General features: G+C 33.5%; 1 protein-coding gene across 8 annotated transcripts in view; it reads left to right on the top strand.

Annotated features, from left to right (window-relative positions):
• The first annotated feature begins 395 nt into the window (after positions 1-395).
• Positions 396-12,883, top strand: part of LOC126978749 (UDP-glycosyltransferase UGT5-like) — a 54,174-nt gene continuing 41,686 nt past the window's right edge. For 2 of the 8 annotated variants that reach the window (XR_007732697.1, XR_007732698.1), the window contains exon 1: positions 11,587-12,440. Coding sequence is in view for 5 of the 8 variants with exons in the window: in XM_050827833.1 (XP_050683790.1) it covers positions 11,616-12,440 (825 nt within the window). In the remaining 3 variants the exon portion in view is untranslated. Of the gene's footprint in view, positions 667-7,535; positions 7,653-11,457; positions 12,441-12,883 lie in introns of those variants that run through there. The other 6 variants (XM_050827842.1, XM_050827833.1, XR_007732700.1 and 3 more) reach the window with 6 other exon arrangements.

The raw sequence follows: 12,883 nt of genomic DNA on the forward strand, positions 1-12,883 counted from the left end.
TACGACCAAACGAACCAATTGACTCCATTTAGGCGATCGATTTTCGGCGTGCTAGTGATATATCTACCTCTTTTAATACTATATATAAGCTTGAAATTATAAAATTCAGTTTTAATGGTGTGACGCAATTAAATAACTAACTCTACTTTTTAATCTAGGTATTGCAATTTTTTATTATGTTGAAATTGCGCGTAGAGTTAGTTATTTAATTTTGTCACAACATAGAACATAAAGGATAGATTTAGTAGTGTAAATATGCAAAATGGAACACGAGAGCTACATACATGCGTAAACGCTAACAATTAAAGAAAAGTTGAAAGGTTTCAAAGCGAGTGACAGCTGACAAAGTGACAAAGCTTTCATTTTCGGGCCAACTAACAGATGTCATGGCACTACACTCTACAGTCTTCTGAAAACGTAAGGCGTCTGTCCCATCCTTGTATGGCACTATTTATTATGATGTTAATTACAATTTGATATCTCATTACCAAAAAATAAGATCTTGGCAGACCTCTTGTCCCAGTTTATGAATGTCGCAGGGGGAGACTGAGGGCTTTTCGATGTGGGAGAGTCAAGCGGCTGTCTAACAATGACAGCATAAACAGGCCCGACTTGACCGTAGCAAAGCGCTACTCAAAACTAGCATGAAGTAGAGGCCCAGCACAGGTATGTTTCTCATAGCTTAAGAGGTTGCTCAATACTCAAGTTATTCATTATCATTCATCAAGAAATTCATTAATTTCATAGTAACCATGAAGTGTTTTATGTCATATCTGATTTGGCACTAATAAGTTAAGACCTGTAAATATAGACCTTAAAGCGAAACTCTATTCTGGAACGAGAACTGTGTGATGCCTAAAAACAAATAGCACAAATGGAAGAAGAGTCTCGTTTTTAAAGCGAAAGCTTATTTAACGAATTACTATCAGCGAATAGCGTAGTTAAGCAAGTTTCCGTTGCAAGCAATGATGTAGCCGGCTCCGTGGTTGACTTGACTCATGATAACACAGTAGTGGGAATCAATTCTGTATGCAACAAAAAGACATCAAAAATATATGGTAAAATAAAAGAACACAGAAACTCCACAACATTAAAGATATAAAAAAATTAGAAAAGTCTCAACAAGAGCAATAATAATAAGAATAAACTAGATTACTTAGACAAACTAAAAATATGTACAGAAGAATTAAAAAATAACAGAATAAAATATGGAAATGACATACAATATCTCGAGTATGAACTAGCCCGTGTTGAAGGTTCTTTGAAGTGGGAGTACTCTGCGAATATGGATGAGCTACTTAAATTATCTCAAAATAACCCGGAACGATTCGATTCCTTGATGACCAATTATTTGTGTGACTGCCAAAATTCTGCGAATTTAAAACCAGATAGAGCAGCTCTCCCCTTAACTGCTGAAATTAATATCGGATCCAACACTACAACTATGCGTAAAAAAACAATTATAAAACTGTAATATTTTGTGATGAAATAGGGAAAAATTTAGGCAAACTACTGCACAGTAAAATAGAACACACAGTAATAAATAACTGCTTCCCAAACACCAGTTTTCATGATATTATTCCAAAAATATTAAGTTAAAATTTAACACATGTAACAAACTTAATAATATGGTTTGGAAATAGAGGAGACATGAACAAACGTTACCTTAGCAAATATGTTGAGACACTATGTTCACTAAATATTAATAAAATTGTAATATTTACATTCCCGTACAGCAAAAGCCTACCACAAGCTGAAAACGAACTTAGATATAATTGAAAATTTAACATTACATACTATTCTAAATAATAATAAACTAATTCACCTGATCGACACCAACAATTATATTAAAAATAATTTATATTTGCTACTTTAGTATAACAGCCAGGAATTTGGCTAACCAGAAAATGCACACTATTTGTTCTGAAGAGATTCATGACAATCTCACATTGGAAGCTATTCCAAGTAATTTAAATTAGTTTATAAGACAACAGAGGAGAGAGAGGAGAGAGCATTAATAAGCTACAAAATAAATTATTTAAGACAACGGAATTATCCTCTAGCAACATCAAAACAAATAACAATTTATGTAATAATAGAAGTAGCAAAGAAAGAGGAATAATAACTTTAGTACATCAAAACATCCAGTGTTTAAGAGGCAAAGATTTAGAAGTAGAATTATTTTTGAACAGCAATGATTGTTTAATTTTAGCAATCACATGGTAGCTCGTTTAGTAGAACCAACTTTATTCATGGTGGTTCCTTGATTATAGTCAACAAACAATTTCAGTGCAAAAATCGTAAAGATATCGAAGCATTATCTGTTGAGCGTGTAGTGGAAATATCTGCAACAGAGATAAAAAAAAATAATTGTATGTGTATAGAGACCGCCGCTGGCAAATTTTGAAATATTTGAAAAATCTATGGAAGATGTGTTATCGAAACTATCTGAATCGAAAAAGAAATTAGTTGTATGTGGCGATTAAAGATGTTAATATTATAAATAACTGCTGCTTAAGTGTGCGATTGCTGAATCTGTTCAAATCATTTAATCTCTCTCATTTGTTTACGGAGCCCACTAGAATATCTGCGACTAGCGCCATGTGTATTGACAATATATTCACTGACATTATTCCAATAATCAAATGTATTATTAGAAAATTAGACTCAGACCATTTTGGTCAACTAATAAAAATTAAAGACATCAGATATATTCTGAAAAAACAAGTTAAATGTACTCCTGTAACAAATTATCGTTTAAATCTATTCTACCTCAACTTAGATGCCAATGCAATGTACGACATATTTTTTGAATCATTTACTAAACTGTTTAACTCTATTTTCATTTCAAAATCATTTATTCCAAAAAATACTTTATCTTTTAATGACTGGACTTCCGTCGATTTACACAAACGTAGACAAACATTGTATAACTTCTATGAAGAGAGGCGATTTAATACAAGTGCAAAATTATGTAAGGTTATATTCTAAAGAATTCAAGAACGATTGTAAATTAGCTAAGTCTCACAACATAAGTTTAAAGATTAAAAATAGCAATGACAAAATAAAAACAACTTGGAAAATTATAAATGAGGAGATCGGTAAAACTAATAAGAGAAGTAATGAATTCAAATTAAAGATTGGTAACAGAAACATAAAAACAGATTCTGAAATTGCAGATACATTTGAAAAGTTTTTTACTGATATACCGGTCTCTACGACAAAATATCTAAATTCCTCACCTATATCTGCAATGAAACTGCTACAGAAAAACGTATTTTTATGTAATACAAACTTTAAATTTAAGCATGTTGATCGCATAGAGATTATTAAAACGTTTAGACTAATTAGCGTTAAGAAAACTAAAGATCTCTGGGGAATCTCTGTTAACGTAGTGAAATTTGTAATAGAAATTGTAGCCAAAGACTTAGCTTTTATTTTCAATAAGTGTGTAGATTGCGGTATATTTCCAAACCATATGAAACAGCAAGATCACTCCTCTATTTAAGTCGGGAGATAAAGCTGACCCCACCAATTTTAGACCCATATCAGTACTACCAACCTTTAGCAAGATTTTCGAAAAAATTATGTTAACGCATTTAATTAACCATTTTTACAATAATAACGTCATGCATAATAAACAATATGGTTTTACTCAAGGTCTTTCAACCACAGATGCTAGTATCGAGTTAATAAGAAATATTTTGGATGCTTGGGAGGATTCATGTGATGCGTTAGGAGTGTTTTGTGATTTATCCAAGGCATTCGATTGCGTCCATCATGAAACCTTACTTCAAAAATTTCACCACTATGGGGTTAGGGATGTTTCACTAGATTTAATAAAATCATACTTGTGTAATAGGATTCAAAGAGTAGACATTAATGGAAAAAGAACAACTGGCTCTATCATATCGATGGGTGTACCGCAGGACTCAATCTTGGGTCCTTTTTTGTTCCTGGTTTACGTCAATGATTTACCATACCTTATTCAAAATAAACATGATATTATACTGTTTGCTGACGATACATCTTTGTTATTTAAAATAAAACGCCAGCAAAAAACTTTCTGTCAGGTTGACGACGACATTACTGTAGTAGTAAATTGGTTTAATGTTAATAACTTACTTTTAAATGAAAGGAAAACAAAATGTGTAAGGTTTACACTTCCAAATATAAAGCACCAACCAACACCTATAAAAATTAATAATGACAAACTTGATGTAGTAGAAACGACAACATTCCTAGGCATTACATTAGACTTTAAGCTACAATGGGGTGCTCACATAAAAAAACTTATGTAATCGACTTAGCTCTGCAGTATTTGCGATAAAAAAAATTAGGCAGCTGACAGATGTTGAAACGGCTAGACTTGTATATTTCAGCTACTTTCATAGTGTCATGTCTTACGGAATTATATTGTGGGGTGGGGCTGCAGATATTGAAAACATATTTGTGCTGCAGAAAAGAGCAATTCGAGCAGTCTATAAAATGCGTTCAAGGGATTCATTGAGAGAAAAGTTTAGTGAAATAAATATTATGACAGTACACTGCCAGTACATATACGAGAACCTCCTATACGCCCATAAAAATATTAGCCAATTTAACAAGAATAGTGATGTACACAGTGTCAATACTCGAAACAAACATAAACTCGCAATTCCATCAACTAGGCTCCGTAAAATTGCTAAATCTTTTAAAGTGGATTGTGTTATATTTTTTAATAAACTCCCAAATGAAATTAAAATGTTACCTATTAAAAAATTTAAATGTATTGTAAAAAATAAATTAACATCTAAGGCCTATTATAATGTGAAATATTATTTGAATGATAAAGATAGTTGGAATTAATGTTCTAAATTTTGTTAATGAATATTGTTATACTCATTCGAATGCTATTGTAACTTTTGTACTTCATCCTGACTTGCACTAAATAACTTATAAAGTTTTACAGTGAATAAAGATTTTTTGACTTTGACTTATAAAACTGTAAATTACCTTTCAAATTTCATTTTCTCTGGCCATAAAAATATATAGGTCCAAGACCAATCATTCTGTGCTACTTTCTTCTTGCCGCCTTTAATTAACACTTGGGCTTGCTTGTATTGTACATCAATCATCTTATCTGGTATCTTTGTTGCCAATTCATTGAGAGTTACTCGTGGACTTGAGAATAATTGTTTTATATTATTTAATTCTGTAATGAAAAATGTTTAGAACTGCTTATTTAAAAAAGTTCCATGAAAACACTATGGTCTTCCTTCCTTGTCCTTTTTTTCCATTCGGCACGGTTTTGCGCCATGTCAGCTATTAAATGAGCTTCTTTCAAGTCTTTTTGGACCGTTTTCAACCAGGTGGCAGGTGAAACAATAGCTGCCGCTACGGGTATAAATTTAACGCAGCGTGGAAATTTAACTTACAACATTTTTAGACATTTTATGTTCTATGGGTAGAACGAATTCAGTGAGGAGGTTAAATATGTTTCAGTAGTTATTTTGTCCCAAAATATCCTAGTTTGATATAAAATCTATTCTTATCACGGGTACTCCCAAAGTCAACACTCGCATTAAAATCGGTATCTTCTATGTGTGCGTGTTAGAAGGTAGGGCTTAGTATCTTGATCTGGGGTGCTATATTTTTGATCCAAATATTACAAATTTGTTCACACATATTCAAATTCAAATATTTTTATTCAAAATAGGATGTGACATCACTTATTGAAAGTCAAAAAACTACCACCCATTCCAAAATGAATGCCTCAGACCTGAGAAGAATAGGCGCAACAAACTTAGTGGGCTTTTTTTTCTCATCGAATTAATATGTTTACAAAGTAATATTGTACAATTAAACTTATTATTTAATAGCCTGAGGGCGGTCACTCCATTCCCAATCTGTGGTATCATTAAGAAAGTCATTTATGTTATAGTAACCTTTACCACACAAACGTTTTTTAACAATTCTTTTGAATAACGTAATACTTCTGTTTTGAACATTTTCTGGGATCTTGTTGTAAAAGCATATACATCGCCCCACAAAAGACTTACTAACTCGACTTAGCCGAGTAGTAGGCATCATCAGTTTATGTCTGTTCCTGGTGTTAACATTATGGTTATGTCAGTTTCTGGCAAATTCACTTATGTGCCTATGAACATACATTACATTATCAAGAATAGCAACAGTCAAGATGTTAATTTCTTTGAATTTTGCTCTCAATGATTCTCTAGGACCTAGGTTATTAATATCGCGAATAGCCCTCTTCTGCAGCACAAATATTGTATTAATATGGGCAGCAATATACCATAGGACATAATACTATGGAAATAACTAAAGTATACTAGTCGCGCCGTATCTATGTCAGTTAATTGTCTAATCTTTTTAACCGCGTATGCTGCAGAACTAAGTATGTTCGCCAATCCTTCAATATGGGCGCCCCATTGTAATTTGGAATCTAGAGTTATGCCAAGAAATATAGCAGATTACACCGGTTCTATCACCTCTCCGTTTAACAAAACATTTGCATTTACATTTTTGACATTTGGTACGGTAAATTTAATGTATTTAGTTTTCTTGCTATTTAACAATAGGTTATTAGCGCTACACCAGAACTCGATGTCAGATAAAATATCGTTTACTTCGTCATACATAGCTTGGTTTCTTTTCACTTTGAAAATCAGTGAAGTGTCGTCCGCAAACAATACTACCTTATGTTTTTTCTCTATAATACTACATTATATATATATATACTTCCCCATTCTCTTGCAACATGTATTGTTTAAGGTATTATATGTATCTGAAATATTTGATACTAAATTATATTTTATATCTGAAATGTTTGATGGTATATTATCACCGCAGCCCCCATTCTCTTGCAACACCCGAGGAACCACAGGAGCGTTGCGGATCCTATAAAGGGTCGAATAAACGTATTTCATCAGGTATAATTATATTATATATCTAAAATGTTTGATGGTAAATTATCACCGCAGCCCCCATTCTCTTGCAGCACCCGAGGCACCACAGGAGCGTTGCCGATACTATAAAGGGTCGAATAAACGTATTTCATCAGGTATAATTATATTATATATCTAAAATGTTTGATGGTAAATTATCACCGCAGCCCCCATTCTCTTGCAGCACCCGAGGCACCACAGGAGCGTTGCCGATACTATAAAGGGTCGAATAAACGTATTTCATCAGGTATAATTATATTATATATCTAAAATGTTTGATGGTAAATTATCACCGCAGCCCCCATTCTCTTGCAACACCCGAGGAACCACAGGAGCGTTGCCGATCCTATAAAGAGTCGAATAAACGTATTTTATTAGGTATAATTATATTATATATCTAAAATGTTTGATGGTACATTATCACCGCAGCCCCCATTCTCTTGCAACACCCGGGCAACCACAGGAGCTTTGCCGATCTTATAAAGCGTCGAATAAACGTATAACATAATTTAATTATAACGATGTTGTAATTTTACTGACTTCAAAGAAAAAGGAGGTTGCCATTATTTTATTTTATTTTTTACACAGACAGACATGTGTGAAAGAGATTTTGGTTTTTTCGTACGAAACCAGCCCGGGGGGACTCTCCATCAAACTGGGAGCTCACGGACAATTACATGGACGACAGTCGGTGCAGGTCCAAGTGTAAGTGTAGTTAGTTAGTTTTGTTTTCAAGCTATTGCATAGCTTCTATCGCGGGCCTTGAGCGTGGAGACCGAATCCAGAAATTCCGTAACGAAAATAACCTAACACTTACTAGATCTATATAAATATTTCGCCACAGTCATTACAGTTGCCGTGGAACAGCGGTTACACGTATGCTTTTTGTGCAGAAGGTCCCGGGTTCGAGCCTGGGGTACGTCTTGATTTTTTTTTAATTTCTTGATTTTTGATGACTTTTTTTAATTTTTATTATTATGACAAGCATTTTTATTAAGTTTCAACTGTCCCGTAGTCTGTCTGTAATCAAATCTTGCAAGTAAAATCTTACTCACTTCCCGTTTGCTTTTTTTTAAATTAATTTTATCAAAAAAAATTGTGCATAAATAAAATAAATAAATAATTATAATTGCATAAGTTCATAAAAAATGCTATGCAATAGCTTCACCGCGGCAGTCCGCGAGTGCCACACGTCTTTTTATTTTTATAGTATAAAACGCATACACAGACACACTCACTATAACGAGAAGCTTTTTTCAGAAATAGTTTTCTTTCTTAGGTACTTTCCAATTTTAGGACTGTAATCGGATGATGAGATTTGTATTATTTTTGTTGGCGAAGTTTGGTAAATAATAAAATAAATTACCAAATTAGCCGAGAATACATAATTCAAACTGCTTGCACGTGTCTTTCCGCAATTCTTCGAAAGTGTTTATTATATTTCATGATTCAAGAAAACAATAGACGTTTCTGTAAAAGATAATCTATACTAATATTATAAAGCTGCAGTGTTTGTTTGTTTGTTTGTTTGTTTGAACGCGCTAATCTCTGGTACTACTGGTCCGATTTGAATGATTCTTTCAGTGTTGGGTATGTTTTTTTTTTCAAAATAAGGGATCCGTAATAAAATTGCTATTTTGTAACACAAGGTGTAAAATCGAAAACCAATTTTTGCGTGCGCTGCAAAAACTATTGACAATAGAACAAAATGATGTGCTGGCTATAATATAGGCAATATTTTATTACTTATAAAACTATCGCGTGAATTATACTTTATATGGCAAAACAACGTTTGTTATGTGTTATGCGGCGACGGTAGCGCGCGACCACGCTACCGTCGCCGCCTGGTACAGAGATGACAGTGTGCTGTCTGCTGGAGATCAACTCAGTGAGTATAGTGTATTGCTTATCATCACCTAAATACTCCTCTTTACCTACCAGGTTCTCAGTATGAGCTCTCGTTGCGCGAAACAAATGTTTAATGTTCCTTTCTATATATCTGATAGCTACCACTCTTCTTTCACCATTAATGGATCTTTGGAAGCAACTGCCACTTACTATACGTCAAGCACAATCATAAGCCTCTTTTAAAAATTAACTTAAAAAACATTATCTGTCCTCTATTTGATAGTATCTGTATGTATTGTATCCATCAACATAATTCAACAATTCATAAATGTTAATTATTGTTTTTACTTTTTTTACGTATAATTTTACTTTCTTATCTTATCTATATATTAGTATAGTATATTATATTAAAGTGTGTGTATATTTTTGACACTTTTCTTACCCTTTTAATGTACTGTCTTTCTCTTTTATTGTATTACAATTTAAAAGCCATTTGCACCATATTATATTATTATGTAAGTTAGTAGTTAAGTTATATTTTGTTAATGTGGTGTCAATAAAGTGTAATACAGTAAAATAAAATCATCATCATAATTTCGGACGAAAGACGTCCAGTTCTGAACAAAGTCCTCAACCAAAGATCTCCACGACGATCGGTACTGCGCCGCCCACATCCAACCTATTCCGAGTAGATTATCGATCCATCTGGTGGGGGACCTACCAATACTGCGTCTGTCAATACGTTGTTGCCATTCAAGCACTTTACTGCCCCAACGGCTTCGTCAAGCTATGTGCCCTGCCAATTGTCATTTCAGTTATTCAATCAGCCATGTCGATGACTTTGGTTCTCCTACGGATCTCCTCATTTTTCTGATTCGATCTCGAGGGAAACTACTAGCTTATTTCTGCCGTCAAGCAGTAATGTGTAAGCATTACTGTGTTTTGGTCCGAATGGCGCCGTAGCTAGTGAAATTACTGGGCAAATGATACTTAACATCTTATGTCTCAAGGTGACGAGCGCAATTGTAGTGCCAGTCAGAATTGGGTATTTATTGGGATATTTGGGTAGGTTTTTCAAGAATCCTGAGCGGCACTGCATTGTAATGGGTAGGGCGTATCAATTACCATCAGCTGAACGTCCTGCTCGTCTCGTCCCTTATTTTCATATATATGTATATAAAACCTACCAAATATATATATATATTGTTAGTCCAAACCTGTCAAACTTGTGCAGTTTGACAAAATATATAAGTTTTATTTAAGGTACCAAGTTCAATATAAAAATAAATAAACTATTTAATTTCATTCAAACAAGCATACATAAAACGTTATGATGTAATGCCGTTCTTTGTAAGTTCAAGTTCAAAAAACTCGTACAAAAAACGTTGACCAAAATGATAATAATAACGTTTTTATCATAAACTTGCTTAGTCAGATAAACGATCATTAAGCCAGAATCACATCAAACAAATTAAATTTGAAAACAAAATTTATGAATGATGCGCGACTCGAACCCGCGAATTCGAGTAACGTAATGTTCATAAATCATGTTAGGCCATGTTCAACTCTCAGGTTGTGGCTTTCACGGAACGCGATAGCGGGTTCGAGTGCCGCATCATTCATAAAATTTGTTTTCAAAGTATTTTTGTAAATAATCCCAGAAGTTATGGTTATCACTATAAAAAAATTACAAATTGTCAAGAATTATAAGTAATTATTACACATAATTAATTATAAAGTTCACCTGCATAAGTATAATATAAACATGTATATTAAGTACAGAGATTTGATGTTAAATTATACCATAGAAAATGTCGCATCGTCTACCTTATTATAACAATCGTGAGTTTCGAAAAGGTTGTAGTCGGGACGGAACCGGAAACGGAATAATAATGATATCTTAATTATGTCAGCCTATACAGGAAACTGAATAACATTCGAACCGGTTACCCTTTTAAGTAGGTACATAATATGATAAGGTTTATTCTTCCTTAAACCTCTATTTCTATGTTATTCAAGTTCATCATAAAGGTATCGTTGAGTAAACGCGTTTATTCGATTCAAAAAAGAAGACTTTAATGAAAGATATTTGGCCACGGAAAATTTTCAATGAAGAGTATTTGATGGTTGCGAAATGATAATCAAGCGAATAAAACCAACCAAATAAGCTAATTCAAATATTCGGAAAATTTTGAGCTTTAATGTATGATGGGAAGAAATTCATTAACACATGTGAAGGGATTCATTAAAAAGTCACTACTTACACTAAAGACTAAAGATACAAGATACAAGATTTACACTAATAAAAAATATTTATTCAATTAAGTTAAAAAAAGCATTGTGCGGTGTTTCCGGCACGATACGATATGGGTACCTCTAAAAAGAGCGTACGTACACCTTTCTTAACCTCCAGGCCAGCAACGCTTCTGTGGTGATGTGAAGAGAATGTGGGCGGCGGTGATCACTTAACACCATGTGACCCATACGCTCGTTTATCCTCCCTTTCCATAAAAAAAACATGAGATTATCAAAGCAATAGCGACATACTAGTATAATCATGGCTGCCTAATAGAATTGGAAATCAAACCATTTTTAAATGCATTTAGTTTTTAAATATTATAAAACGCTTTATAGCTGATAGTTTACGGCATCTAAATCTCTGCAAAATCAAAGCAAAGTTCTAAGGATAACGTTTGTGTCAGGCCTAATTATCTGTATTAATTCTGTATTTGATTCTGCAAACCTGTTATCGTAAATGCAAATTGAGTTTATATAAAGGAAATCAGCTATGAAAAATGTTAGTAGTGAACAACGCTTAACATGAATTCCATATTCTATCTTATATTGGTGACGTATTTGACAAGGACGGATTGTGCTCGTATATTAGCTATCTTTCCAACTCCATCAATAAGTCATCAAGTTGTTTTTCGACCACTCACTCAAGCATTGGCTAATCGTGGACATGAAGTAACAGTCATAACACCAGATCCAGCATTCAAAGATAACGCTCCAAGAAATCTGACAGAAATTGACGTTCATGATATTTCCTATGATTTTTGGCGCAAATTTCTCCTAAAGAACGCTGCTGTTGGAGGGAATACAGATATTTTAAATGCTTTTTCAATTCTATCAGAATCGTTTAGTAAAACATTCTTTTTGCAGTTGGAAACTGAAGATGTTCAGAAAATAGTTCGAAGCAAAGCAACGTACGATTTGCTACTGATTGAAGAGTGTGTGAGACCAGCTCTAGTGTTTTCTTATATTTTCAAAAATGTTCCTGTTATTCGCATTAGTTCAGGGGGTGTAATGGTTTCTGCATATAAAAGTACAGGATTACCAAATCATCCACTTTTGTTCGCCAGCATTTTACAGCGAAGGTTTCATAATTTGACTATTTGGGAAAAAATACAAGCGTTCATACATAACGCCGGTCTTGAGTATATATATGCAACTCATCAAATTGAAGAGGATAAGCAGTTGAAAAGAATAATCGGACCAGATGTGCTTCCACTGCACAAATTAATGGAAAATATCGACCTTGTATTTTATAATAACTTTCCCATTTGGGCTGGTAATATACCTGTTCCCCCAAACGTCGTGTATATTGGAGGTATATACGAAAAACCAAAGCAGGAAATCCCCGAGGTAGATAAAAAAATCCAAAAATATAGCTCCAACTCGCGTTTTTATCAGATGGACTTTGGAATTTAGCCCGGAAGTCGCCCGAAGCAATGATATTATTTTTATTATATATGCCATTGGCCCGGACGGTTATTTAAGGGTTATCATTATTAAGTTCTGAATACATTTATGAGTAATAAGTAATTTTATAGAAACCTTTACACTTATTAGTAATTATCGTCCACGTGATGGTGGGTGATACGGAGGTATCACTTATTTTTTTAACACGGTTTTATTATCTTGATTAGTAACATTGATAAGATACCTATATATCTTATCTATCTAACGGATTTTTTGAACCTAATTTTCACCGGCTTTCAAACGTCGAAAAGAAGTGAAATTTTGCACACTTATTGAGCACCGATGATTATAAGTCAATAATTAATAAGTTTATAATACTTTTGTAT

This window comes from Leptidea sinapis, chromosome 3, assembly GCF_905404315.1.
Source record: "Leptidea sinapis chromosome 3, ilLepSina1.1, whole genome shotgun sequence".
Lineage (NCBI taxonomy): Eukaryota > Metazoa > Arthropoda > Insecta > Lepidoptera > Pieridae > Leptidea > Leptidea sinapis.